Source organism: Microchirus variegatus (genome assembly GCF_963457635.1).
Source record: "Microchirus variegatus genome assembly, chromosome: 3".
NCBI classification, from domain to species: Eukaryota; Metazoa; Chordata; class Actinopteri; order Pleuronectiformes; family Soleidae; genus Microchirus; species Microchirus variegatus.
The window spans coordinates 38,310,507-38,337,998 of record NC_139804.1 but is presented as its reverse complement, the minus strand read 5'-3'; the positions used below and the strand labels follow the sequence as shown (position 1 = coordinate 38,337,998).

Below are 27,492 nucleotides of genomic sequence, written 5' to 3'. Positions count from 1 at the left end.
TGCAGTTGGTCGGGGGTGAGTTCGACATGGAGACAAACTTCATTATCCAGGAGGCCGAGAGCATCGGCTGCATGGTGGAGCTTCTGGAGCACTGCAACGTCACGTGTCAGGCGGAAATCTGGAGCATGGTCACGGCCATCCTTCGTAAAAGTTTTCGCAACCTGCAGACCAGCACCGAGGTGGGCCTCATCGAGCAGGTGCTGCTCAGGATGAGCTCCGTGGAAGACATGATTGCAGGTAAGACGGCTCGTAACAAGTGTTAACTCTCGGGTTGTTTGATAACATTAATTTACACACATATCATTTTTAAAAAGAGTTGCATTTTATAATTTGGACGTCCAAGGTGACCTTTATCATATAGCATATCTACCTAACAGTCAACTGTGCCCTTTATTGTATAACATCAAAGGTCAATGGTGCCTTCATCATTAACATCAAAGGTCCATAGTAACAACTACCCACACAACATCGATGGGGAACGGTGCCCTTTGTAATTAACATCAAAGGTCCACGGCTGCCTTTATCATATAGCATTAAAGGTACATAAGAACTACCACCTACAACAACAAAGCCAAAGGTGCCCTTTATCATGTAGCATGAAAGGTCCATAGTAACAACTACCCTACCCACACAACATCGATGGGAAACGGTGCCCTTTGTAATTAACATCAGAGGTCAAAGGACCACGGTACCAACATCAAAGGTCCACGGTTTATATCATAACCTCAAAGGTCCACGGTGCCCATTGTCATATAATATCAAAGGTCCACAGTAACTAACCCTTTATCATATAACATAAATTCAGAAAATATTTTGGAGGAATATTAAAGGGGAAAATGCCTAAAACCCTCTAGGTCAGGGGTCAAAAACTTATGACCAATACTGAACAATATTATTTTAAATAATAATACAGTAGGTTTTTGTTATTCATTTCTAATCGCTAAACCATTAATTCTTCTACTTAAGTGCGCCCCCTGGGTCATTTTGAGTTTGAGGCTCCTGCTCTAGGGACTTGAGAAGTAACTAGGTTTTCAAAATTGGAAACATTTATGGGAATTTGTGGGAATAAACAGGACATTTTCAAAAGTGAAGGTTGGGAATTCAATTGGTCAATAATGTATTGTAGCATTTATAATCTTAGATAAAATATCAGATTTTCAAAAAGATCAAATTTTAATTAAGAAAAAGTTGAACAGAAATTTTAAACATTTTAAATTTGACAGGTTTTACACACTGTTAAAGGTTTTAAAATATAAACACAAAAGACATAGAAGATTAAAATGTCTGGAAGCCCATTGTTTGGTCAGGAGCAGGAGTTATCCTTTTAATAACTGTAAGGTAAATTTTGTAAATTTCCATATATATGGGTTTTTACTTTCAGTCAGGAAACAAAAGCATATTTTTTATAAATCTACATTTAAATCCACATTTTACTGAAAAACTACAGATATGGACTTTAGAAGACAATCTCCCACTTTAACACAATTGAGCAGTAAACGTGTGTTTTGCACGGATTGTTATTTTTACTAAACACAAATATTATTATTATTATTTCTATAATACACATTGTGCTTCCTGGCATGAGCTGCTCACATTAATATTTGAGTCATGCTGCTTTTTTTGTTCAGTGCAAATTACCTGTGCGACTTGCAAATTACGTTTCATTTGGTGAAATATAAATGTATTTTCCTCGGTGGTGCCTCAAAATTAAACATCTTACCATGAGGACATCACTTTGATTTTTTACTTTGTTCTCCTGTAATTGCTTTCGAAATGTGTCTGTAATATAATATAATGACACTTTGCAATGGTGTCTGTGAGAATACAGACAAAACTAAAAGAAAAAGTGAGTATCTCAGTAGAGTGTGGATACCTTTTATAGAATATTGCTGTGTTTGATGACTGTTTCCTTGTGTTTTGTGTTTACAGACTTGCTGGTGGACATGTTGGGAGTTTTATCCAGTTACAGCATCACAGTTAAAGAGCTGAAGCTGCTCTTCAGTATGCTGCGAGGGGAAGGAGGCGTCTGGGTGAGTGACAGATGGGAGATGTGAAGACCTGAAGCGTTTATGTGTGTGTGTTCTGTTTTTGACTCATTCCCAAATTAGGGTATGTCGTTATTGACATTTAGCGAGTTTTCCAGCAACTCGTTTTTGTGAATTTTTGATTTGAGCATTGAAAAAATGGGAATTTTGAGTAAAATCAATGTAAATTAAATTGTAATACATTTAAACCAATATTACTGCTGTATAAATCTAGATTAGGGCTCGATCTAAAGATTGTTTTCAAAAAAGAGAAAAGAAACCCAAAAATGTTCACATTTAAAATACTTATAATCATTAAAGAAATGACTCAAATTGAAGAATTGGTTATCAAAATAGTTGACAATTAATTTAGTGATTGATTAATAATCCATTTACAGCCCTAATCTGGACTCAGGCTAAATTTAATTGTGGCCCTAATTACTTTATATCTCATTTTAATTTTGAACATAAATCTGGTTTGTATTCAATATAATCTGAAAAATAACCTGTTTGTATTTTTGGCAAATTATGTACAAGCAAACGAAAACATGCTTTGTTCACATCTTGTAATCCCTGGAGATTAGATGCACTCATATGCATTACATCAGGGGATTCTAAAAATAAATAACACCTCCGTTTCTCTCCATCTGTGGGTTTCCATTAGCCCATTTTTGTGGTTTGTGCTTTTAAAAAAAAAAAAAAAAAATCTGAAGGAAACAAAAGAAAAAAGATTAGTCTGGAGGTGTCACATTTCAGATTTCACGCCTCAGAAAGGTGGAAACGTTTCTGTATCTGTTTGACGACACAAACAGATTCTGCAAATAAGGGTTGATATTCAGAGACGTGACATTTTATGCTTTGTGTCTTTTATAAATGCTCTTTGTCTTTTAGTACGTATTAATGCTAACTGAGCTGCAGTTAAAGGTCCAGTGTGTAAGAATTTGTGACATCTCTGGGTGAGACAGACTCCCCAACTGCATCATGGAACTACGGTGGCCTTCATGTACCAGAAAGGACGCCATTGTTTTTCATTCGTTTAATTCACCTCTGCCGTTTGGGATTTATCGTTGGATCGCCTTTGTAGTGTCAGGCACCACTCCTGTTCATAGAAACTGTGTCACGTGACGTCCTATAAAACATGTTAAATAGTGCTCCACATCATTTGATGTAAAGAGCTCTGTAAACTGTCCTATATGTTATATAGAGCTCTGCATCATGTGATGTCAAGAGCTTATAAACTCCTCCATGTTATATAGAGCTCCACATAACAACGGGAGCTCTAAACTGTCCTATATGTTATATAGAGCGCCACGTCATGTAACACCTGGAACTCTAAACCAGTCTACATATTAAATAGAGCTTTGCGTCATGTGACCTCCTACATGTTTTATAGAGCTCTGCATCATGTGACATCCAGAGCTCTCCTGTATGTTAAATAGAGCTTTGTGTCACCCAGAGCTCTATAAACTCTGCTACATGTTACGTAGAGCACCGCGTCACATGATGTCCGTACCTCTATAATCTCTACTACATGATAAATAGAGATCCATGTCCACAGCTCTAAAAACCATGTTACATAGAGTTCCACCTCACGTGATGTCCGTTGCTCTATAAACCCTCTTATATGTTATATAGAGCTCTACGCCATGTGACGTCCAGAACACTAAAATCTATAAAGCTCAGCATCACATATGTTCCGTTGCTCTATAAACCCTCATACATGTTACACACTGGAGCTTTAAGCTAAAAAAAAGAAGCTTTGTCTCTGTTATAACTTACTCTCTTTTTTCTTATTTTTTTTCATCATTGCCACCTGTGCAGCCGAGGCATGCTGTCAAAATGTTGTCAGTGCTGAATCAGATGCCCCAGAGACACGGTCCAGATGCTTTCTTCAACTTCCCTGGTCGCAGTGCTGCAGTAAGCTTCTTTATTCCTCCTCCTCCTCATCGTCCTCTTCACTGAATTCAGATTTAAAATGTGAATTTGTACCATAGATTAGCAAGAGTCCCCACTAATGTGCGGGTAAAGGCTCTTAAAAACACCATCTTGTGTTGAAAAGCTTGACATCTTAATTAAAGTTCACTTCAGAGCCTGTAGTTTATCTTGGGAGCAGACGAATTTAGAGAAATAACAGAGATTGGTAGCTCGTGGCAATACTTTAAATTAGTTGTCACAGTAATTTTATGAAATCCACTTTTTTTTTTTTTTTTATTGATTGCTAATGAATTTTCTCCATGAACTTACAGACTATTATTAACTTTACCCGAATGCAAAGAGGGCTGCAAAATGATTCAGTATGAGCTGGAATTAATGCAAGCACAGTTTGAAAATATATATATATTTTTAGAGGACACCACATGCAGAGTAATCAAACGTCTTTTGAAAATCACGGAAATGAATTTACCCTCTACAGTCTGCAGTAAACACTCCATAATAATAATAAAAGGAAATTAATTGTATGATGTTTCTACACCTTGATTGGAGTCACACTTGTGTTAGCATCCAAAACTCAAGTTTGAAGGACTATTACGTGATATTCACTCCACCTTCAACAATGAATATAAATTAAATCCATATTTCTGTAAGGCTAAGCGACCTGTATCTCAATATCTTTCGACTGTATCGAGACATATATGTGTATATAAAGCTGCACACAGGTTGTTTCACAATAAACTGTAAATATAATCAATTCTAAAAAATATAATCTGCTGTTTATGACTTTAAGATACGCAAATTATTGCCTTTCATTCTAGACAATACCTATTAACGTGTTTTAGAAACAATGAAATTGTCTATAAATAATCCACATATCGTCCTTTAAAACCTGGAAAAGTCATCACGGATACTGTATCACGATATGATGATATCAGATTAGTGAAGTGAAGTGAATAATTGTTTTGTTTTGTTTCTTCTCTCAGGCCATCGCTTTACCTCCAATCGCCAAGTGGCCTTATCAGAGCGGGTTTACGTTAAACACCTGGTTCAGAATGGATCCGTTGAATAACATCAATGTGGACAAAGACAAACCCTATCTCTACTGGTGAGTACACACAGTTCCACTTACACGTGTTTATGCTCTGCTTATGCAATGATTGTGTTGTTTGACTCTTATCTAGTTCAGCTCAGAGTCTAATTAGAGCCTGAGCCACGAATGACTGGGGCCCAAACTAACTGGTGTGAGGAGTCGACTCTTGTCCTTCAGATTATGATTATATCCGTGGCTTACTGGTCATTTTTGAGGAGGGGTAACGTGCATAAAAACTCTTGAAACTGCAATATTAGTGCATTGCTCAAAGGCTCTATAGCGCCCCCTAAGGTGAAAACTTTGTTGGAAGAATATCTAATATTGAATATCTTCAACATCAAAAGTCATTATTGGTACAAAAGTTGCTGCACATAGTTTTTTTTTTTTAAAGCACACCATTTTTCACACTTATTAAATGTGATTAGGGAAAGGGGCTTAATTTCCTTCGTATAATTGTCATTAATGAAAGTGGAGACAAAGGGGGTGTGACGAGATTATTGAGATTAAAAGGTTTGAGCTGCGGCGGGATGACGTCGGCCGTCGCTGCGGTGGACTGGGAGGCTTTGTGATGGTATTAATTTAGATTTGAATATCTGCCACAGACGGCCCACAAAACGACTCCTGCGTGGGTATGTAGGTAATTAGCGCTGAAATCTGTAACCAATAATTGCTGTGATGTTCAGCTGCTGTTATGTCTGTTTATGAAAGAAGCGTCTGTGTGTGTGTGTGTGTGTGTGTAGGGGGGGAAATGCAAATGGACACATAAAGGAAACATGGAAGGAATGAGAGAGAGCGAGTGGATAATAAAGATAAAAAGGGAAGAGATGTCTGATAGTGGCGACGATGTTCACACTGATTTCACACAGATAACATTTCTTACTCTCTGCTGCTTTACCTGCGTCTGTCAGTTTGAATTAGAGAATGTGTTCAGTCTGAGAGGATTTCTTTTTGTGTGTCTCTCTGATGTGTAACATCAAAAACAGGGTGGGGGGGGGGGAACAGGGGATGGAGAATGAAAGAAGAAGAAGAACTGGCAAAGAAAAGTCGTTGGTATTCACGCCGCGACTCGGTCTTTCTGCGAGAGTCGCACAAAAAAATTTTGCGATATGCCAAGATAATCCTGTTTATGTATTTCTCTGAGGGCCTCGCCGCTCAGTGGCAGGCCATGTCCACGACACACACACACACACACACACAAAAAAGGGACTTTATTTTTCAGCTGTGGACAAAGGTTTGATGCTTTTCCCCTCTGATGTTTCATCACAAGCTAAAGGTGTTAGGTGCTCTTTATCTCTCCAGGACCTGCGAGCACCTCCCATATGAAAGCTTATATTCTCCTAATCTGCCTTGTCAGTAAAGGCTGAGTTCATCCCAGTAGGTGGTGCTAGCTTTGAAGCAGAACTTTGCAAGCATGGTCGCTTTTTCCCCCCCACCTCTCAGTAGCTCCTCCTACAGTTTCGGAGATCATCTTTCTCCGACACCACTGTTAAAAAAAGAAAACTGGTGATAATGTGGACAATGTCTTGAAACGTCCAGTTGATCCCAGTGGGTGTTAGAAGCTTTGAAAACTCTCTATCGCCCTTTTTCTCTAAGAAGCGATAATGTGGACACTGGACGTGGTCTTTAAGAGAGCTGAAACAATTCATCGATTATTAATGGATTATTTAATTAATCGTCAACTATTTTGATAATCGATAATCGTTTTTTTCATTATTAAAACAAGATTTCTGATTCTTTTAGCTTCTTAAATGTGAATATTTTCTTTGTCATTAAAACTGAATCATTTTGGTTTGTGGACAAAAACAAGACATTCAAGAACTTCACCATTTCCAGGTTTGACAAACACTGATCCACGGTTTTATTTTTAAAAAATTTCTGACATTTTCATTGATACCAAAAAATTTATCAATGAATCGTGAAATTATTCGACAGATTAATCGATTGCAAAAATAATCGTTATTTGCAGCTCTATCAATTTGTTACAAAAACAAAGCTTCTATTCTCCTAATGTGCCTCGTCAAAAAAGGCTGAGTTGATCCCAGTGGGAAAGTATGGGCACATTTTTTTCCCGCATTATTTCTTCGTAAAGAGCTCCCCCTACTGTTCTACAGAGTACATATTTTTACGACACACCCATAAACATGCATCCATCGTCTACCACAGTGTTTCCCAACCCTGGTCTTGGGGGAACATTGTCCTACATGTTTTATATGCTGTCCTGGTCCAACTCACTTAGAGCTCAGCTGACCATTTGAATCAGGTGTGTTGGAGCAGGACAACATCTAAAACATGTAGGACAGTGTTCCCCCAGGACCAGGGTTGGGAAACACTGGTCTACCGCTTTATCCTCACTGTTGTAAAAAAACAAAAAAAAACAAAACACTGCCGATAATGTGGACGTTGTCTTTAATCACCAACTTGTTCTGAAGACCTCCAATGAGGTGAATCCAAGTTTGTGTTCTCCTAATCTGCCTCATCAGAAGCTGAACTTTGCAAGTCTGGTTGATTTTTTCACATTTTTTTCTTCTTTAAGAGCTCCCCCTGTTGTTCTGGAGTACATATTTTTAACGACACCACAATAACGATATTGTTGCCTCGCCATAAAGGAATTTGTGTTTCTCCCAGGACCCAAGAAGAATACTGATTCAACGAGACATGTAACTGTCACAATGACTGTTTGTTAATGGATTTGTTAAATCAGGGTAAAAAAAAAAATAATCCAGCAGAGTTCTGCTTTAAAAATTACCGACTACTTGACATTTTCCATTTTATTTTATTTAACCTTTATTTAACCAGAATTAAATCTTATTGAGATATAAAAACCTCTTTTGCAAGAGTGGCCCGACCAAGATGAGAGCACAGATACAAGCGATTATATCACACAGCATATTCAATTCAATATAGATGTAATAAAATACACATAAAATAGAGAAAGTATAAAAACATATAATCAGCCATATAAGTCAACGTCGATCCTCACGCAGAATAAAATCTGGTCCTAATGACCTCATTTCTGGTGAAGTTTTCGAGCTAAGATTTTAATTGTTGTTGAGGTTGAATTTAAAGATAAACATGTTCTCTACCTCATGTTTTCTGTTCACAGCTTTCGGACGAGCAAAGGCATCGGCTACTCTGCACATTTCGTCGGAAACTGCTTGATCGTGACGTCACTCAAGTCCAAAGGAAAAGGTTTCCAACATTGTGTCAAGTATGACTTTCAGCCCAGGAAGGTGAGATATTTTTATTATTTAATGTAAATTTGGCACATTTTGGTAAATTTGATGAAAAGATGTGAGGAGATGATAACAATAACAACAATAATGGACCGTATGGTCTCAGATTATCGTCATATCCTGATAAAGTATCTGTGGGGACTTTTCCTGGTTTTAAAGGCTGCATATGGATTGAAAAAAAAATTTAATTGACAAAATTATATTTAAAGAAAAGTTCACTGAATAACACTTCTTTACAGTCTAATTGTTTGTGATATAGCAGAATTCCGCCATATTTATCATCAATGTTATTGTTTCTAACACAGGCAAATATCCTTAATTTAACAGTAACATTTAAAAACCCAGGTATTATCACAAATGAAAGTTTAAATGTATATAATTTAAGCATAAGATATCTAGTTTTCTATCCCCATATATCAGGATATAGAGCCTGGAAATGTCAAGATATTGTTCTTAAGCCCAGTGAAAACTCTCACCTCCATGTTTGTCATTGTCAGTAATAAACTTTAGCTTTGCTTTACGTCAGGTTGAGATGTTTTTGAGAGGGTTACTGAGGCTTTTCAGCTTCAATATCCTTCGGTATCACATTTTTTTCTTTCTTTCTTTCTCAATATAATACAATTTCTTACATGTATCACCTTTAAGTCCCCCGGCATGACTATTACAGGTGTGATTTGATGTCCATAGAGCCCAAGAAGATGAAACCAAATTCAGTGTGTGAGAAGCTTATTATCCCTGCGTAGAGAGAGAAAACGCCTCCGCGAATGTTTCAAACAATTATGGCTTTGCACACAACACCTGGGAACAACAGTTTATCTCAGGCTCATACTGCTGCAGTGCAGCAGGTACCATTTAGTCAAAGCTATTAGAGGATAAAACATGTTGAATTACGTTTTTTAATTGATTTTCAGTCCAGACGTGTGCGGATAAGTGCCTTTCTAAATGATCTCTGGGACGTTTGCTCTCCTCCCCCGGCCATGAATCCTCTTCGGAGTGTTCTTACGTTTGTGTGCCGACAGCTGTAATTCCACCGTAATGGCTCGAGGTGCCCTTTCTGTGGTCAAACCAATAAATATCGTGCACATAGTCCCACAGGTCATGAACGGGCTTTTCTTCTCACCCCGTCGTGATTGTTTGTGCCAGTGTTTTCATACTTGATTTTGTTTGTTTGTGATCCTCGACTAGATTCATTTGTTTGCGTTAACACAAACAGGCAAGCAAGGATTTGTTAAAGTGCTTTGCGAAAAAAAGGAAAATAACAGGAAAGTGGACTTACTTCAGAGAATACGTCGAGTCAATAAAGTCTCTGAATGTTTTGACCTTTTCTGATCGTTGAGGAAACTGTGTCCTCAACAAATTCAGCCCTGGCTCCTCATTCATCCATCATTTATTTATTTTGCGGGTTTGTTTCAGCTGTTTTAAAGTTTGTTTTAGGTGTTTTAGGTCTGATAAGGTATTGACATCGTAGAAACACTCAATTCACCAAGCTAGTATCACTTACATCAGAACTGGGAGTAAAGTCGCCCGTGAGTCCTAAATGGAATTTTAGCTGTTTTTATCAATACCAGTTGACAACGCTGTTGGGTATTTTGTGCACATAAACACCGTAGTAACACGTCTATGGTTAAATATTGAGCTGTTCTATGAGAACGATTGATTTACTGTGAAACAAAAAGGACAGAAGTGTAATTAATGGGTAGAATAGCAGTATTTGTCGCGTGGCAGCCATCTTAGAATCCCATGTTGTGGTTAATGAGGTTGCTCCAAGAGTTCACGACCTCATAATTTCCAAGATCCAACTACAACCGGAACACATATTTGTTGATCAGTCCTCCTGGAAGCTGAATGTTCACACTGACTGGTGACATGACTGTCAGCCCAGACAGAAGAAAAACACTGATTCAAACCATTGAACTAAATGCTCTCCTTATAAAAAAAAAAATATGCCTGCTTAATTTAACAATATTTCAAGAATTTGTTTGCTTCTCTTTCTTACTGTAAGACAACATTTTCTTACTAGAAACCTAAGTTTATCCACCGTGCACCAAAGTCCATAGAGAAAATCTGCATTTTTAGCTCACAGGAACACAGGAGCTACTGGTCTACGACTGCTTCATTTGCTTGGTTTGTGTCACTTAGACACATTAAAATGAAGGATTTTAAAAAGCAGAATTGACCGAATAATGAGGTTACAATACATTTTTAACTTAATGATAGAATTATCAGTGGGTTAACATGTCCTGTGCTCCAAAATGTAAAAAATCGCTAATTTTCTCTATCAACTTTGGTGCAAGAACCATGAAACATTCACACGCTTCATTTTGCAGCAGAGAAAGTCTGTCCAACGGCAAGAAAATGTGGTTAACGTCTCATTAAGACTTAAACAGGTGCCGCTTTTATGAGGGGAGCGTCTTGATAAGTGGCTAAAATGAGTTTTAACCCTGAATGACAATGACGGTGAACATGAGGAGGTCAGCGTCTGATCACAGACGATCACTTCAGAGACATGAAACTATGGCTTCAGGTGTTAACGGCTCATTGATACGTCCTCGTGTGAAAGCAATCAAAGGTGGAAAATTATAAAAAAAGCTCTCCGTCTCGTACCTCGTGTAATAAAACTGTTCCACCTTTTATGTCCCGAGTATTTAAGACAGAACCTTGAGGTTTGAACTTGCTGCTAAACGGAGCCTTTGCTCTTCAGAGATGATCTGATTAAAGAGACGTACAGAACTGGGACAGCATTTCAAAAGAATGGACACTTGGTCAAGTCTTAATCTGAAGGATTAAAACGTTGCCTCAAATTCTACTGTGTGAACAAAGTAATATGCTGTATCGACAGATTATGCGTTCGAAAATATGAATAAATCAATTTGAGAAAGTGTTTTTTATTACTTTATATATATATATGTGTGTATATATGTACTGTATGTGTATATGTGTGTATGTATATGTACTGCATGTGTATATATGTAATGTATATGCGTATGTGTAAATATGTACTGTGTATGTATATGTACTGTATATGATATATGTACTGTATATGCGTATGTGTATATATGTGTATATGTACATACAGTATATGTGTCTGTGTATATATGTACTGTATATGTATATATATATGTCTATATTTATATATAGATATATATATATATATATATCTATATATATATATATATATACATGCATATATATGCATATATATGACTTGTGTATAAGACTTTAAGGTAATTTCTTAATGTAGGAGTAATATTTTAGATTTATAACAATTATTTTTGCTCTCTTTTAACACACTGTTGTTTTTTTATTGATAATTATATATATATATTTTTTTATTGAGTATTTTTAAGTCGACTCTGGCTGTTGTTGAAAGGCCAATGACTTTGTGCACAGTGAGAGAAACAGAGTTTTCTTTGCCTCCTAAGCTTTTTTTCCGTTCATGCATTACTCACTATCTGCTGCTGCAGACTCCACAGCTTTGGTCTGAATTCCCAGCTTTTAAAAGGAAACAAACTGTGTGGAGCGTAAACGCTGGACGTATCACTCCGTAAACCGAGCGCTGCCGTGTTTGTTCTCGTCGTGATTTAAGTGTAAATGCACTGTTTTAAAGAGATAAAGATCCACTTTCTAAGTAGCTAAGCTGACTTTAATCTCTGGTCTCGTCGTTCCTCAGTGGTACATGATCAGCATCGTTCACGTCTACAGCCGCTGGAGGAACAGTGAAATCAGATGTTACGTGAACGGACAGCTGGTCTCGTACGGAGACATGGCGTGGCACGTCAACACCAACGACGTAAGCTCGTTTCCTTTCACTCCTCCCTCACTGTTGTCATGTTTTCTCTGTTGGTTTTGATTATTATTGTTTAGTTTTGGCATAAATAGAGAAGTAAAAATGATGTGTTCCTCCACATTCACCAGGATTCCACTATAGCTCTCAAACCTGACGTCACACCACAGCGATGACGCCATTTTGGCAGGTGATGACGTTGTTCATAGGCAGCATATACACTACCGTTCAAAAGTCTGGGGTCACCTTTATAATTTTTTGGTATTTTGCTTCTACATTTACACTTTTATTCATCAAAAGAGTCGTAAAATGAGTAGAAAATATAGTCAAGACATTGACAAGATTAGAAATAAGTTTACCCTTTTGTCAAAGAACCAGAAAATCTGTTTTCAGCTGTGCTAAGATCATTGCACAAGGGTTTTCTAAGCATTCAATAGCCTTCAAATACACAGGGCCTCTATACACTTGTACATATTCTATTAAAAACCAGACGTTTGCAGCTAGAATAGTCGTTTACCACATTAACAATGTATAGTGTGTATTTCTGATTCATTTAATGTTATAGTCATTGAAAAAAGAAGTGATTTCCTTCAAAAATAAGGACATTTCTAAGTGAGACTTCTGAACGGTAGTGTATACCTGGCAATATGTCACAAAAATGGTGGAAAACAGTTAAAACTAAATGACAAAACAAATTATCGACCATTTTACTGGATCACCAAAGGTGGATCACTGCTATAAAACACTCGACGGGAACTTAGAAGACAGAGTTATAGGAACCTGCATATAGCAGATGCCAATTAAATCACAAGCAGAAATACTTCATTAAACTGAAATTGCTTTTGTTACAGCTGCTCCAACCAAGCACAGAAAATAACAGAGATAACACAAAAGAAAGGTGTTAAAAAGCCTCTCCTCCAGTATTGTTAGAGAGGGAACAACTTCAGGAAACACAATACTGAGGATTAAGAAGGAAAACCAGCACGAGTGGAGTGGAAAAATGTGTGGAATTAAGGAGGAGGAGCGGTGACAACAGGACATCAATACCTTTATATTATTTGATAAAGATAAGGACACAATGGTTGTAAGTTAAGTTAAGCTGAAGCTAACTAACTCCAACACTAATTGACTTAAACATTTGAAAGTCGGAGATGTCGCAATGCATCAGGTTGAGAATAACTGTTTCCATACTCGTGAAAAGCACCAGGGGGCAGCGTAAGGGTCAGATATATTATTTGTTTTCTCAAAATGTGTCACATGTTCAATCTGTGTTTGCCAGCAACCAACAATGCCGGCACATACTTTGTGTAGCACCTTTCATACAGTGATTGCAGCGCAAAGTGATTCACAATAAAAGGAAAATTAAATTTAAAAAGCAAATACAACAACAATAAAAATACAACACAGTGGAATGAAAAGAAAAAGTCTAAATCTTTGACTTTTGGCCTTCATTCATGAGGGATACAGTGTGAGTCTCTTAACCATGAATTGCAATCTTCTTTTTAATATATCATTCTTCAAATGTTCTCATCACAAGCAAATCAGGACTCAACAAATTAAAATGAACAACAAGCCTGAGTCAAGATGTTTTTTTTGTTTTTTTACCTCCGAATCTCATTCAATTCCCACTCCACACTCGTAAATCTCTTCAGAGCGACTCACTCGTCAGCTGCTCTGTAATTAGCTGCTGACATTTTAACTTATCCTTCAAATTTATCCTTAATGTAATCACTGCACATATTCACACACTGGCCCTGAGGGTTTATACAGAGGTTTCCATGTCTTTATAAACCAGACACAGTTTCTGTCTTTCATGAGAGAATTGTGATGGGAATCATAGCAAAAACATCATCTTTTATTTTAACTGTTTATTTCTTATTCTTGAGCCAAATTAACTGCTTTTTTTTTCCCAGTTTCAGTTCCTCGCCAAAGTACAGAATGATGTAGGTTTTCCCTTCTCGTTCCCCCTTTTGCAGAGTTATGATAAGTGCTTCCTCGGGTCCTCGGAGACGGCGGACGCTAACAGAGTATTCTGCGGACAGCTGGGAGCCGTCTACGTCTTCGGCGAAGCCCTCAATCCTGCACAGATATTTGCAATTCATCAGCTCGGACCAGGCTACAAGGTACGCACTCGAGGGTGTCTGAATTAGATTACATGTAAGCGCTCCACATTACCTATCAATCTGTGGAATCAATGCCCCGTGATGCCACCGCGGCTCCTTCACCTCGTGTCTCCACCCTGGGAGCGATGGGGTTTTCTCGCCAGATAAACCGCAACATAAATTACCTTTTTTCTGGAGAATAATAGCTCGGGTACACGGGAGGAGAGGCGGAGAGCGGCGAGGGAGTTCTGAGTCGACTCGTATCAGCTGCAGCAGGTGTAGCGTGTGCTCCCCAGAGTCTCCACAGAGGGCAGAAAGAATGAGTGCGGATGCAGGAAGATGCTGACCCAACCTGGAGGGGATTCAGCTGTGACTAAATGATTGGTTTGCACATTTGTGTGGTGTAAATTCATTTTATTTATACCCTCAGTCGAGTGGACTTGTATTGTTTTTTGCTCAGGTGCATAGCTGCCAACTCTCACGCATTGGATTGACTTCTCACGCTCTCACGCCACACCTCCGATTTCTCACGCTGAAGTACACATCACGATTAAAAACGCTTCTGAATAGCATAAGCATATGGTGCTTATCAATATCATCCATCCTCTGAAAGGTTTGAAACCGATCGCACCCGCGATACCAAGACAGTTCGGTTACGATAACGAGCGGCAACAGAGGTGTCTGAGCGGAATTCAGCTAAACACATGCACAGACTGGATCGAGTTTCTGGTACAAGTCGGGTAATGACACGTATTATACAGGTTAACATCGGTCGTCTAGTGGTTAAGTTGGACTTTTGTGGGGAAGTTTGTCGGATCGAATCCAGCTCTCGAGCAATCTACATTATTTACCGTATTATTATTATTGTATAAAGCATTATGAGTATTCAGCATTTATAATCCATAAATCATGTCGTATAAAGCATTAATTAAGCTTGGGATGCATAAAATATTACTATAAATAAATATATTGGGTGTGTGGTGTTAACCAGCTATACATTAGCCCTGAATGCTACGATGTCTCACTCCAACGTCAAAAGTTGAATTATCATTATCGTTATTAATGCTGCTAACATTGAAGCCGTTAACGCACGGCGCTAAAGGAGCTAACAGAGCTAACTGTTAAACGGTGCCTGGACACTGGTGCTGCGTCACGGAAACATGGCGTCACACGCGTCTTTTTCCAGGTCAGTCGTCATGGTAACAAGTCATGCGTTGACGCTGTTGACACCTTTGATGCTGCTAACTCACCCAGCACTAATTATTATTATCATTATTATTGTCAGAGGAGTTGAGCTGGGAACGTTGTGCATGTGCTCCCCAGTTGGTCGTAATTAAGGATCAAAACTCCAAAGGAGCATGACCTTTTAGAAAGGCCACTCTCTTCACACACTGACTTTGAAATTTGACACACTTTTGCCTCATAGACCATTGTTAAAGTCCATGGTATTGGATTTCGTACCAATTTGCATACTGTGAAAAACAGTAGAAAATGAGTAGAAAAGTTTGGATTCTGAATTTATGGACTGCAGTGTTTGATTAGCTTCTGCGTTTGCATGAAAGATGCACGTAGGGGGATGTTTTAATGAGTTCGGGTGTGAAACCTGTAAATTGCTGCTATTTCCTGCTATCTTTATTTACTCACTGTCGCACGTTTTCATCTCACTCCGAGTCAGATTTGTCGCTGTTTGCTCGTTCTCAAGGTCTCACTTTTGTTTGCGATGCTCAGAAGGTGCTGCTGGTTGTTGTGCTTTTTTTCTTCACAATGTCATGTTCTTCACTCTGACACACAAACACACACAGGAATGACACACACTCAGTCAAATCACGTTTGAACAGAGGATGAACAAAGTATCTGAGACCAGATCTTCAGTGCTTTTACTGACACACTCTCTTTTGTTATCAACCTTTTATTAATTCAGAAAATCATGAAGTCAGAGCAGGTTCAGGACACTTTGACTAAAAGGGAAGGGAAAGTTATATTTGCACCATATTATCGTATATATATATATATATATATACATATATTAGGGCATTAACATATACTATACATAATATTGACTGTTAATGTTAGAGAGAACTTTAGCCCCTAGATGCGACTTCATAAAAAAGTTACATGACCACAACTAGAGCACCAAAATGTGTTCATAAAAAATGATAATATAAAAATAAAATACTTTTTTTTTTAATGTTTTAAACCAACATCAGTCCTTTCCATACATATCAAATATCAATGATTTTTTTGCCATGATGCAGCATCATTTTATGGTCTAAAAAAATACAAAATACGATAAATGAATTATTTTCAATATACTTCATTTGGTTGGATTATTGCAGCCTGTGAAACATTAGCAGAAACATTGTTTATATCCATTTTTTAAATATATATATTTCGTAAAATACTAGAATTACCAAAATATGCTCATAAGAAATGAAGCGATCATACCAACATCAGTCCTACCATACCATCATACATGTCAAACATTAATTGCCAAGGTTGAACATTAAGTTTTTGTCATGATGCATCAAAAATAGTGATTTGAACGTGTTTCAATGAGGACATTTTTGTCCGTAGGTGTTAATGTGAGTATTTTAGCTAACCTTCTTTACAATAGACTAAAAATAATATAAAAATACATGAAACAAATTGCACTCAACACTCAAAATTGAGCAACCTGGCATACATTTTTTTTTTACAATATGCCTGGAAGGATAAAATATCCTTGAAATGAAAAGCCAAAAACCTACAAAAAAGTGTCTCAGAGTGTTTAAGGGTTAATAAAAGCTGCTCATTGTTGTACAGCTGTGTTTCCTCCACTGTGTCGATGTGATGACGTAATGTCCTAAGATATGTGATTGTCTCACAATATATTATCACACCCCTCACCCCTCACACAAAGTAGTAACACCCTCTACTCATGTGGACGATAATGAGACGGATGTTTGTTGTTTTCATTTTATGAAAAGCCTGGAGTTTCCCCAGTAGATCTCATTGTTTGGTCTTTTCGTCTAATGGCTGGTGACTTTCATTCTCCCTTTAATCGTGGTTGTAGACCTTCTGTTGGGCAGGTAACACACCGGGGATCAATCCTGCGGATTTCTCCAAAAAATAATGAAGAGAGCGTCCCGGGGAGACAATTACCTCGCAATTGATGGAGCCGTAAACAGTGTTGGTGATGTTGAGCAGGACACGGAGAGTCAGGTGAGCTGATGAGGAAGGTCAGAGGTGTCAGGGCCGGTGATTGATTGTCGTAATGGGAGCATCGCGTGGACCACGAGAGGCTCGTCTGTTTTAATTGAGAGCTGTCAAGAAGAGACGGAGTGAAGCAGATTAGAGCAAAAACACACCTGCTTCACAGTGTACACTGCACTCAGCCCATCCATCAAAATCCATTTGTGTCGCACTTTTCATTCATTCATTCATTCATTCATTCATTCATTCATTCATTCATTCGCTTTGAAAAACGTGACGTAAAAGTGCGTCACATAAGAACGTCTCGCTCTAACCCAGGGTTCTGGAACCTTTAGGATGAAAAGAGACATTTTGTGCCTCTGTGGAGCCGCAAAAAACAAAGGTTTTTATACTTATATACTATGGGCCAATTCCAACTCATATCTTAACCCTTAATCTTAACTGGCCTCAAAACCAAGTGTTGAGGGTTATTTTGTCACTTAGAAATAGGACACCCCGATACGTCTTCAGACTGTAGGGGGCAGAATAACGCCAAAGCTGCGTCCAGTCTGTCAACTCCAAAAAAGAAGAAGAAGAAGAAGAAGACATTTACGTCAGGATTATTTATTCTGATCCGTTTGTCAGTCAAGTTATTAGGTTGTCAGTTAGTTATAAGATGATACTCATACAAATATTCAGCTGACAGTTACCACACACCACGACTTATTGAAAAGTAAACCACACCGGCCGACTATTGACAAAAGATGGTCAAATAAAAATAAATGTTACGCAACAATGACGTCAGTAATCCATAATATGGGCCTAAACTAAGATCATTTTTATATCTCTATTAACAAAGAAAATACTTCATTTATAGCGTACTCTTTTCGCTGCTTTCGGCGCCATCTTTGTTTTGTCAAAACACGCAATGCATTCTGGGTAGACCTTGCTCCCGAGGGTGGTCTCTGAAAATCTCAATATTGAGGGCGATACAGCCCTTAAACTTGCCCCTCAACTTAATTTTTCTGAGAATCGGGACAGAACTTGGACTAGAGGGAGAACATTTTTGAGATTGAGGGTTAAGATTGAGGATTAAAAATGTTAAAGCACTTTTATCTCTCGCCTTGATCTCTAAATAAGAGGTGTTCACTTTGACAGAAAAACAACAACAAGAAAACTGTGTAAATAAACTTTTTCAAAGCTACATGAAGCCACGACAGAGGGACTGGAGACATTTCTGTGCTTTAAATTAAAGAAAAACAAGTCAAATCATTTGTTCTGTGTCTCTCTTCTGCGACTCTGCAATATTTCTGCTCGGCTGTGATGCATTCAACGACGCTCGTAAAAAATCTGCTCTCTCTCCTCACATAGCGTTGCCGCAAACAAGCACATTGTCCTGTCTCTAATATAAGTAGGAACAATCTGGCTTTCAATTGTCGGTTAGCGAGTTGTAACCTTTGCACCTCTCTTGAATGTCCAACTTGTCTGGATCTGATGCTAATGCTAAATTGAAGTGAAAAATACACTATATGTTTGGCTATTTTTATTCCTTGTAGCCATATATTGTCTATAATTGCTATAAACCTTTTATTTTTTTGCTTTTTTACTGACAAATATTCTGTGGCCCACAAAACACCAGCTAATTTTTGGCCCGCCCACTTCTGACGTTGAAGAGCCCTGGCATAAACCATTAAAATGTTTGGGAAAACATTTCTTTCTTGTATTATTACGTATGACTTTGTTGTCATTTTTTCTTCATGATGGCTCCAATAGTAAAACTATTTCCTCGTAGAATTACGGTGGTTAATTCTCCAGAAGAGACGGAGGACGGCAGGAGGTGTCACAACACCACATAACATGAATAGACAAATACAAATAAAATGCATGAATACATAAAGATATTAAGACACAGAGAATCCAATCATAACGTTGCATAATTTTGTCTCCATTACGTTCTGTTTTATGCAGATTGAGGATAAAAGAAGCTGATGAAAAACACACTTTGTTTCTTCGTACGTCGCTCACGTACACAGACTTATTCCTGTCCTTGTCCTCTATCACTGCTGCCATATGTGTTCGACATGAAGCAGCTTAGCACGTTGAGCTAGTGCCAACACGACAACACTGTGTGTGTGTGTGTGGAAAACAGATTTGCTGTAGGAAGAGACCGAGGAGGACAGAAGCTGGTCCTGGATTAAAACTGTGCACATGGGAGACTGTGGTGTAATGTGATATTTGAGGCAGAAGATTATACGGCAAAAACAAACAAACATACGCGTGGTATTAGCCTGATCTACAGGGGGCGATATTGGGGCATTCTTCCATTTCATTTTTGACGATCACCGTATTATTAAGTTATTACAAAGTGCAAATTAGAATCCGTTATCAAACGTCCATATAAATCACCCAAAAAATACCAAATCTTTAGAAGCCAGTTCCAGATTTTTTAAATACATTTTGTGTTATAATTCATGTTAAAAAAAATTGAATATTGAACTTTTAACCTAAGTTTTGTGTTCGAGTTTGTAAAATTGAAAATTTAGAGGATTAGGGTTTACATTTTGACATATTGGCTCTAAATATTAGTTATTCAGCTTTATTACCTAGTAATAATCTCAGAAACTAATATCTTCAAATACCAAACAAATCTATGAGACCACCTGTGCTAAAAATGAGAAAACCTAAACGTAATGTATTTTTAAAAATCTTTCAAAAACTTATTTATAACTACACGTTAGCGTTATTTATTTGGCAAAGTATAACATTCAACCACTAAAACTATTTTTTCTTTTCAGGAAAGCAAGTAAATAATGTTAATTTAACATCTTAAATGAGAAATAATAATGTGTTCAACTGTTTTTATGAAACAGGTCATTTGAAAATGCATGGATTACAATAATAATCATATTTTATCTTTAAAAATATAATTTTAGGTTAGAGCTCCTACAAACTGGTGATTTGACCATAACAGAAACATAAAAACATTATGTTGGTAATTACCAATGCTTAATTAATTAATTAATTTAATTTACAGTGGCTGTGGCTTTGTGGTGGTTCTAATACATTAAACACTGTACATACAGTAAACCCTCCTTATTTTCTTCCGTCGCTGAAGCAAAACCGATGGTTTCCATGGTAACCGGACGGGAATCGCCAAGAGACAATCGTGAAATTGAACGAATTGAACGAACATCACACCTCGAATGGGAGGATGTGATCATTTATGGTGTCCATTTCCGTTGAATTGATGTCACCATTTGGTGTTAAACTGACTCTTTTCACATTAGAACAGGATCACTCAGAGCGCAGACACTTTGTTGTCTGCATTTTACGTAAATTGCGCCTGTTTTTTTTAACATTTTGATCCATTAGCTCCAGAAGAACTTTCTGGATCTGTATAGAACTTTACCTGCGACCGTCCTATGTAAACGTGACGAAATTCCTCCTGGTCTGTTAAAATGTCGCTGACATATACACATTAACGCCAAATTTGTAATATGTAAATCCGATCCGATCCGGTTTTGACGGAGATACGATTATTTACAGTTGTATATATTGTAAAAAAGTATTTTTTTGTGTGTGTGTGTGTGATGTCATCAGTGGGTAAATTCTTACCAATATGTAACATCACCTTTTACAAAAACTCAGATTGATCCATCTAAAACTGTCGACAGGAAGTTGCTAACAGGAGGGTAAACTTATTTCCCGAATAATACAAATAATAATAATAAATTTAATGAATGAAGACCCATGATTTACATTTACCAATTTAAAGGAGAGTCTTACTGTCCTACATCAACCAAGCCTGGGTTTTAGTTTCAACATCAGGTGAAATACAAACTGCAGCATCTTTTACTCCGTCCTGTCGCCGTGTTCCTGCCAACGCTGCCGTGTTTTGCCACTGGAAAGAAGTGGTTTACTGCAGAACTTCCAGACATAATCATTTCTCCACGAGCGCCTGCAGGAATAAGGTGGAAACATCCTTTTCAAATTCATAGCAGATCTGTCTGTCAGTGCCTCACAGCTGTCAATGGAGCAACAACTCCGTCTTGTTCAAAATCCCACGAGGTGTCACGGCAGAACAATGTTTAAGGTTGATTCTGGGTCAAAATACACTTGACGGGTGGACGCTGACGGGTCACATAGGATTTTTGACAATCAAGTAAGTAAAAATCTGTGGCCTGACATAAGCCGAAAATATATCTTAATCTAAAGATCTGGATAAAACAACCGTCTAACTTTTCTCAGAATGTTCCTGAAATGAATCCAGGAAGAGTTTTTGGGAATGAATCCAAAGAAGAAACATATGACTCCTGACAGTCGTGCTGAAAAACACACTTTTAAGCAGCATATGTTGGTTTTTAGTAAAAAAGTTTATGGGATATTTAATCTTATTCTTTAAGCGCGATTCACTTTACTCATGAAAAAGAGGAGTTCTCTGTACTTTTGTGTATCTATCCTGATTAGGAGATTACACACTGACGGAGTGGAATGTTGTTTGGCTGAACTTGAAGCGTAACTAACCCCCCCCCCCATCTGAGCCTAACTCTGTCTAATGCCTGATTTTAAAAAATGCCAAGAGGTGGGCTGAGAGATGAGTGAGAACCACAGGGGGGCGTGTTCATTCTTACAACATAGAAGTGACACATGGTGTGTGTGTTTAGCTGCAGCACCGTTTAAGAGCTGTGTTTGTGTAAATGAGTGTAAATGAGGGCACAGTGTGTGTATAAAGGAACAGAAAGGGTCTTTATTGTCATTATACAGGCGGAATCTGGGAGGGGGGGGGATCATGGCTGCTGACGTACAGTGAAAAATCAATCATATGGTATTATCTTAGGTGATATATGGTGCGAAAGAGGAAAGTTCGCAGATTGGGAGTCAAACCCAGCACCTTCTTGCTGTGAGGCAACACTGCTAACTAGAGATGTTCTGATACTATTTTTTCCTTCCCGATACCGATACTTGAGCTGTGGTTATCGGCCGATACTGATACCAATGTGTTATCATTTTCATTCTAAATATGAAAATAAATAAATAAATCTACAAATAAATTCCTTTGATAAAACTTAAGCTGATGCTGCTAAAGTAGATATATTATAGCATATTTCTCCAAGTGAACCTAGTTCCCTGGTGTCCTAATGAACATGTCTGTGACATGTTTTGGTCAAAATACCTTAAGAATGAAGCACCACAGCAGACAAAACAGCCCTGTTCAGAACGCTCGCTTTTGAGTGCCTGTCTCTTTAAATATGCAAATGAGACACAGGAAACTGCGTCTTTTCCATCGTGTTCTTTAGCGGGGGTCGTACCTATGTTCCCCGGGTCCTATGTTCCCCGTTTTTCCCAAAAAAGGTCCACTTTGTATGTGACAGGGGAACATAGGACCCTTTTTTTGAAAAAGAGTAGGGTTAGGATTAGGGTTACATACAAAGCGGGGAACATAGGACCCGGGGAACAAAGGTACAGTCCCCTTTAGCGTGACGCGGCTTCAAATGTTTGATAAGTTGCTGGTGTTAAAATTTGCAACACTCGTGCCACCCCTCCAAATTGCTTCTTTGCATATGTTGCATGTCACAGTCTTACTGGTGGGAGAATCCAGTGTGAAATACTGCCAAACCGCCAACATGATGCGCTAACGTTAGCTCCTTAGCTGATGTCAGCTGATCAATTCTTCTTCGTGCCTCTAAAACAGCAGCTGCCGGTGGCAGCAAAGCGCAACTGTTTTAAGAGCGACGAAGAAGAACTGTGTCAGAGCTAACGGAGCTAATCAGGAAACAGATTCATATTTCTAATAAGTTACGTGGTATCACATCGGTGCCTGGACTCCAGGACCCGCTGAGTTTCTTCAGTATCGAAGGCCTTGGAACAACTCTAGTGCTAACCACTGTTAGCCAGGGACTGCACAGAGTTAGCATGACAGAGCAATGTGTGATGTCCTTTACCTGTGAGAGGAAACGTCTTGATGCAGGTCACAACTGCAAAGGTGTTTTTCTTCCATGTTTTCGGAGGTCAGAGGTCAGATTTATTGACCTTAACAAGAGATTAATGGACCTTCAGAGCAACACAGAGCTACATGACTCTCATTACATCACTCATGACACCATGTAGAGAAAATTAATGAGTTTACATCATGATGTAAAACCAATGATCTAAGACTAAACTAAACTAGACTTACTGTGCTAACAGAGAGGACACAGATCAAGAATCATAGCCAGAGAGGCAGTAGATGCACATAGTTTTAACACATTATATCTGTAATTCAAATACTTTACCTACATATTTGGACATGGATCAATAAACATTACTAGATTCCCAAATACGCTGGTTTTCACCAGGAAAAAAATAGTGTTTTTTGTGCTTGCGTTGACTGTGTTTTCCATGTGTCCCAGTGGGATATGCTAAAATTCCGCAGCTCTTTTTCACAGAACAACCTCCGAGTCGTTCTCTTTGTGCTGCATGAATTAAACCAGAGATGATTCATTATCGCGCGGATTCTTCAGCGAAAACGAGCAAAGAGAATTTCCACACTTCAAGTTAAACTATTCACACGCTAAGATGAATTGTGTGCGTCCTGGATGCGACTGTGTTGCGTGTAGTGTGCGGCGATGCTTCACTCCAGGTAACAAAGGAAGGTCCTGAGCTCTTCCACAGAAGATCCTCTGTGTGTGTTTCTTGGAAAGAGTTGTGGGTTTGAGGGAAAAAAGGAAGTGAGCTGTAATTCTTTTATACGAGCGTGTGGCTGCTGTGTGGAATGATGCTTTTACACTACAGGGTTTGTAAGCTAAAACCTCCCAGATCATTATTTTCACACAGCGACAGCGGCTTACACTAAAGTGCAGGACACTGCAGCTTGTTATCTCTTCTCACTTGGTTTCCAAGCGAGTGGGAGCTGTTTGAAGGATGTTAGAGACTTGATGATGAGGGCCACGCTCGCTCACTGTTGTGTGGGTCTGATCAAGGCAGATGAACAGAATAACCCTCATGCTTTTTTAATTATTGTCTGTGACTCAACCCCTGCAATTTCCAGAAGTGCTCTGTAAAAACGCGAGCGATGAATAATGCTGCCCCCCCCCCCAAAATAAAACAGGAGGAGAGGATCTTTACAACTGTTGTTTGGAATCAGAATTAACAAGCTTGAATCTATGGAATCCTGAAAGGGACAAGGAAGGTAGAAAAAAAACATATGAAAACAAAGATGGACTGGACATTAAAGGTGACATAGAGTGGTCCTGTTGCACATATATGTTAGTTATGGAGGTCTACTTACATACATTAACTTGTTTTTATGCTCAAAAACCTCCTAGTTGCTGTAAACGAGCCGATAGAAATCCTCTTTTCTGACGCTGTTCGTCAGCCGCAATGTTTCAGAGTGAACTTTCACCCCCAGAAGAGTCTCGTGATTGGCCAGTACTATTCAGCACATCCGCTCTCAGAAGCGCAGCTCCCCCTTCTGGAACGGTGGATGCACTGCTCCTCATTATCAAAACATTGTTTTAACAGTGTTTAAAAATGGCTTCGTCAATGATAAATATGGTGGAAAGCATGTATTGCGATAAACTGGCGCAACAGCTGTAATGAGATTAAGCACTTGGCACCATCTAGTGGACTGTTAAGTTATTTTTTTTTTATCATGCTAGTTTAATGTTTATTTGGAACATCAGTTAAAAATGATGTGCTGAAAAATCAACCCTATCACCACACAAAATGTCAATTTTTTTCCCCTTACCCCTTAATATCACATTAGGTTTGTTGGAATTGGATAAATTGGCGTATTGATAAAAGGTAAATGTGAATGAGTGCAATCGACACGTCTGGCTTTTGGACAAGATTTACCACCATCATGTGACATGTTGATGGTTTACCCTCATTCACGATGATTCAACATTATCAACTTACGAGGAGAACTTTTAATCATGAGAGTACCCTGCACAACAAATAATACTTAATAAAGTTGATATTCTACTCAAAATCAGCCTGATTTTGTTGGTAAACTAAGTACCAGAGGCCTCACAAGTTTATTTGTGTCCTGCAACAAACACCAAAATGCTCCACAACGTGACTGTTGTTCCTCTGCTGCTGCTTCAGCTCTTTCTGTCTCCGTCTTCTTCGCCATCTGTTTGCTGTCAAAGAATCAGAGAGGGAAGCAAACTCATTCGTAGCGTCCATTATTTATTCAACCCTCCTGATTAGAGCCATTGATCTCCTTATTAAACATATTCCATTCACACTGCGTTGACGGATTAATTCAGCTCCTCTGTCAACGGCTAATTGATTCACTAAATCAGGACTAGTCTGTTATTGATTGGCTGTTTGTTACGTTAGCCGTAATGAATGCGTTTCCGAGGCTGACTGATGGAAAACGCACTTGCTCTCACGAAATGTTGGTCCAGGCAGAACAGAGTTTCAGGTCACACGGGACCAGCGCTGTCACTTTTAATTTGAAAGTCGATATTGTATTAAATGTGCGGTGTAGAGTTCACGGCCGAGCTGGAATGACCCGCTCATGAGCTCCAATTGAAGTAGTACCACTAAGAATCCAGCAGAGGGCGCATGTAAGGTTTCCTACTGTATCTTACACAAATAAAATGTGTTCGTTCACTGAGAAAAGAGTTGTTTATTGATATTATTCTGTAAATAGTCCATTATTACGTTATGTCGCAGTAGTTTGTTGTCTGTAAAAAGTGGGTCCGTCTCCTTGTTGAAACTTTGGGAAACACTGAACTACATCATTTTTAACTAGAAGCTGTCAGAGCTTCCTCCTGTTGTCAGTGATTTTATCACAGGTAGTGTTTATTTCACCGTACTCTACTGAGTGTTGTGTGTGTGTGTGTACTTGTCTTTATGTCTTTATTAGGTCCAAAAAACACAAGATTATCTTTGTCAGGACATTTTGTCTTTAAAGGGCTTTTTTTTAGGGTTAGGATCTGTTTTTAGGGTCAGAATTGTGTTAAAGTTAAGGGTTAGACATAGGCACTTAGTTGTGATAGTTATGGTCAGGAGCTCGGGCATGTATTATGTCAATGATATGTCCTCACTAACATATAAAAGCGATATTTGTGTGTGTGTAAAAGACTAAACTGCTGAATTATCAGTGACATTTTTCCTTAAAAATGCATATTATATATATAATACATCATTTAAATGGTAAACTGCATAAATCTAAATATGTTAATATACGTAGTCACAATTATTAACATTTTAGTGATGTATCGTGATTTCATTATAAATTCATCCAAGCATGATTAATGTGGGGAGGAGAAAGTGATTTATCATGTGAAGAGAAGAATTATTGAGGATTCAAGGCAGAAAAAGTCGCACAGTAAATGTTTTATGGTCGAATCTCGACCGCTTCAAACTTTATCCTTGCTTTTTTTTTTCTCCAAAGCTGCAGTTGGAAATTCAACAACTATAATACAAAATAAAGAACAGGTTTATTTCTGTGATCTGAACAGGAAATATTTGCACAATACTTTAACTCCGAGTTCCCATCTGCCTTTTTTTCCTTTTTCCATTTGTGCTCCTGTTCTGTGAGTGCAGAGACTATTTGAACAGAACATTTTTTCCCCTTTTTTTCTTTTTTTATTCTGTGCATTGATTAAAAATGTTAATGTGTGCTGAGTAAAAAGGCTGCAATTACAGCCCACTCTCTCTTTACACACAGAAAAGTCTTTTTGTCCTTTTTTTAGTGCAGCTAAAGACTTAGTCAGCCGTGACTGTACTTTTGGTTTGAAATTGCTTCAGAACAGACTGAACCAAATGCAGAAACACACATGTATATGTATATATATATATATATGTATATATATATATATATACATATATCTCGATATATACATATCTATCTGTATATCTATATATACTATTTTAACAGATTTTCATTCTTGTTATTCTCCTTTAAAACCCGCCTTAGCACCTGTAACACCGAGTGTATAACTGACGACACGTTGAGAAGTTGTACGTTAAAAACGACGTGTGGTTATTACGGTAATTTCTCTCCTGCTCTGTTTCTGGAAGCTGGAGAATCAGGGTCTTTGTCTCCAGAGAGAAGCGAGTGGGAAGAACACGTTTACATAGTTTACACAAAAAACTCCATGCGGACATTTTGGACACAAAATGTAATTTAAATGGGGAAAATTTACCAAATTCCTCACTT

General features: G+C 38.2%; 1 protein-coding gene across 1 annotated transcript in view; it reads left to right on the top strand.

Moving 5' to 3' along the window:
• The window catches only part of LOC310925199 (neurobeachin-like), a gene marked incomplete at both ends in the record, with an annotated part of 330,054 nt that overhangs the window by 55,691 nt on the left and 246,871 nt on the right, over positions 1-27,492 (top strand). The window contains 7 exons of the mRNA XM_083887081.1: positions 6-237; positions 1,930-2,030; positions 3,846-3,941; positions 4,943-5,064; positions 8,153-8,279; positions 11,953-12,072; positions 14,043-14,189. Coding sequence (XP_083743207.1) covers positions 6-237; positions 1,930-2,030; positions 3,846-3,941; positions 4,943-5,064; positions 8,153-8,279; positions 11,953-12,072; positions 14,043-14,189 — 945 coding nt within the window. The remainder of the gene's footprint in view (positions 1-5; positions 238-1,929; positions 2,031-3,845; positions 3,942-4,942; positions 5,065-8,152; positions 8,280-11,952; positions 12,073-14,042; positions 14,190-27,492) is intronic.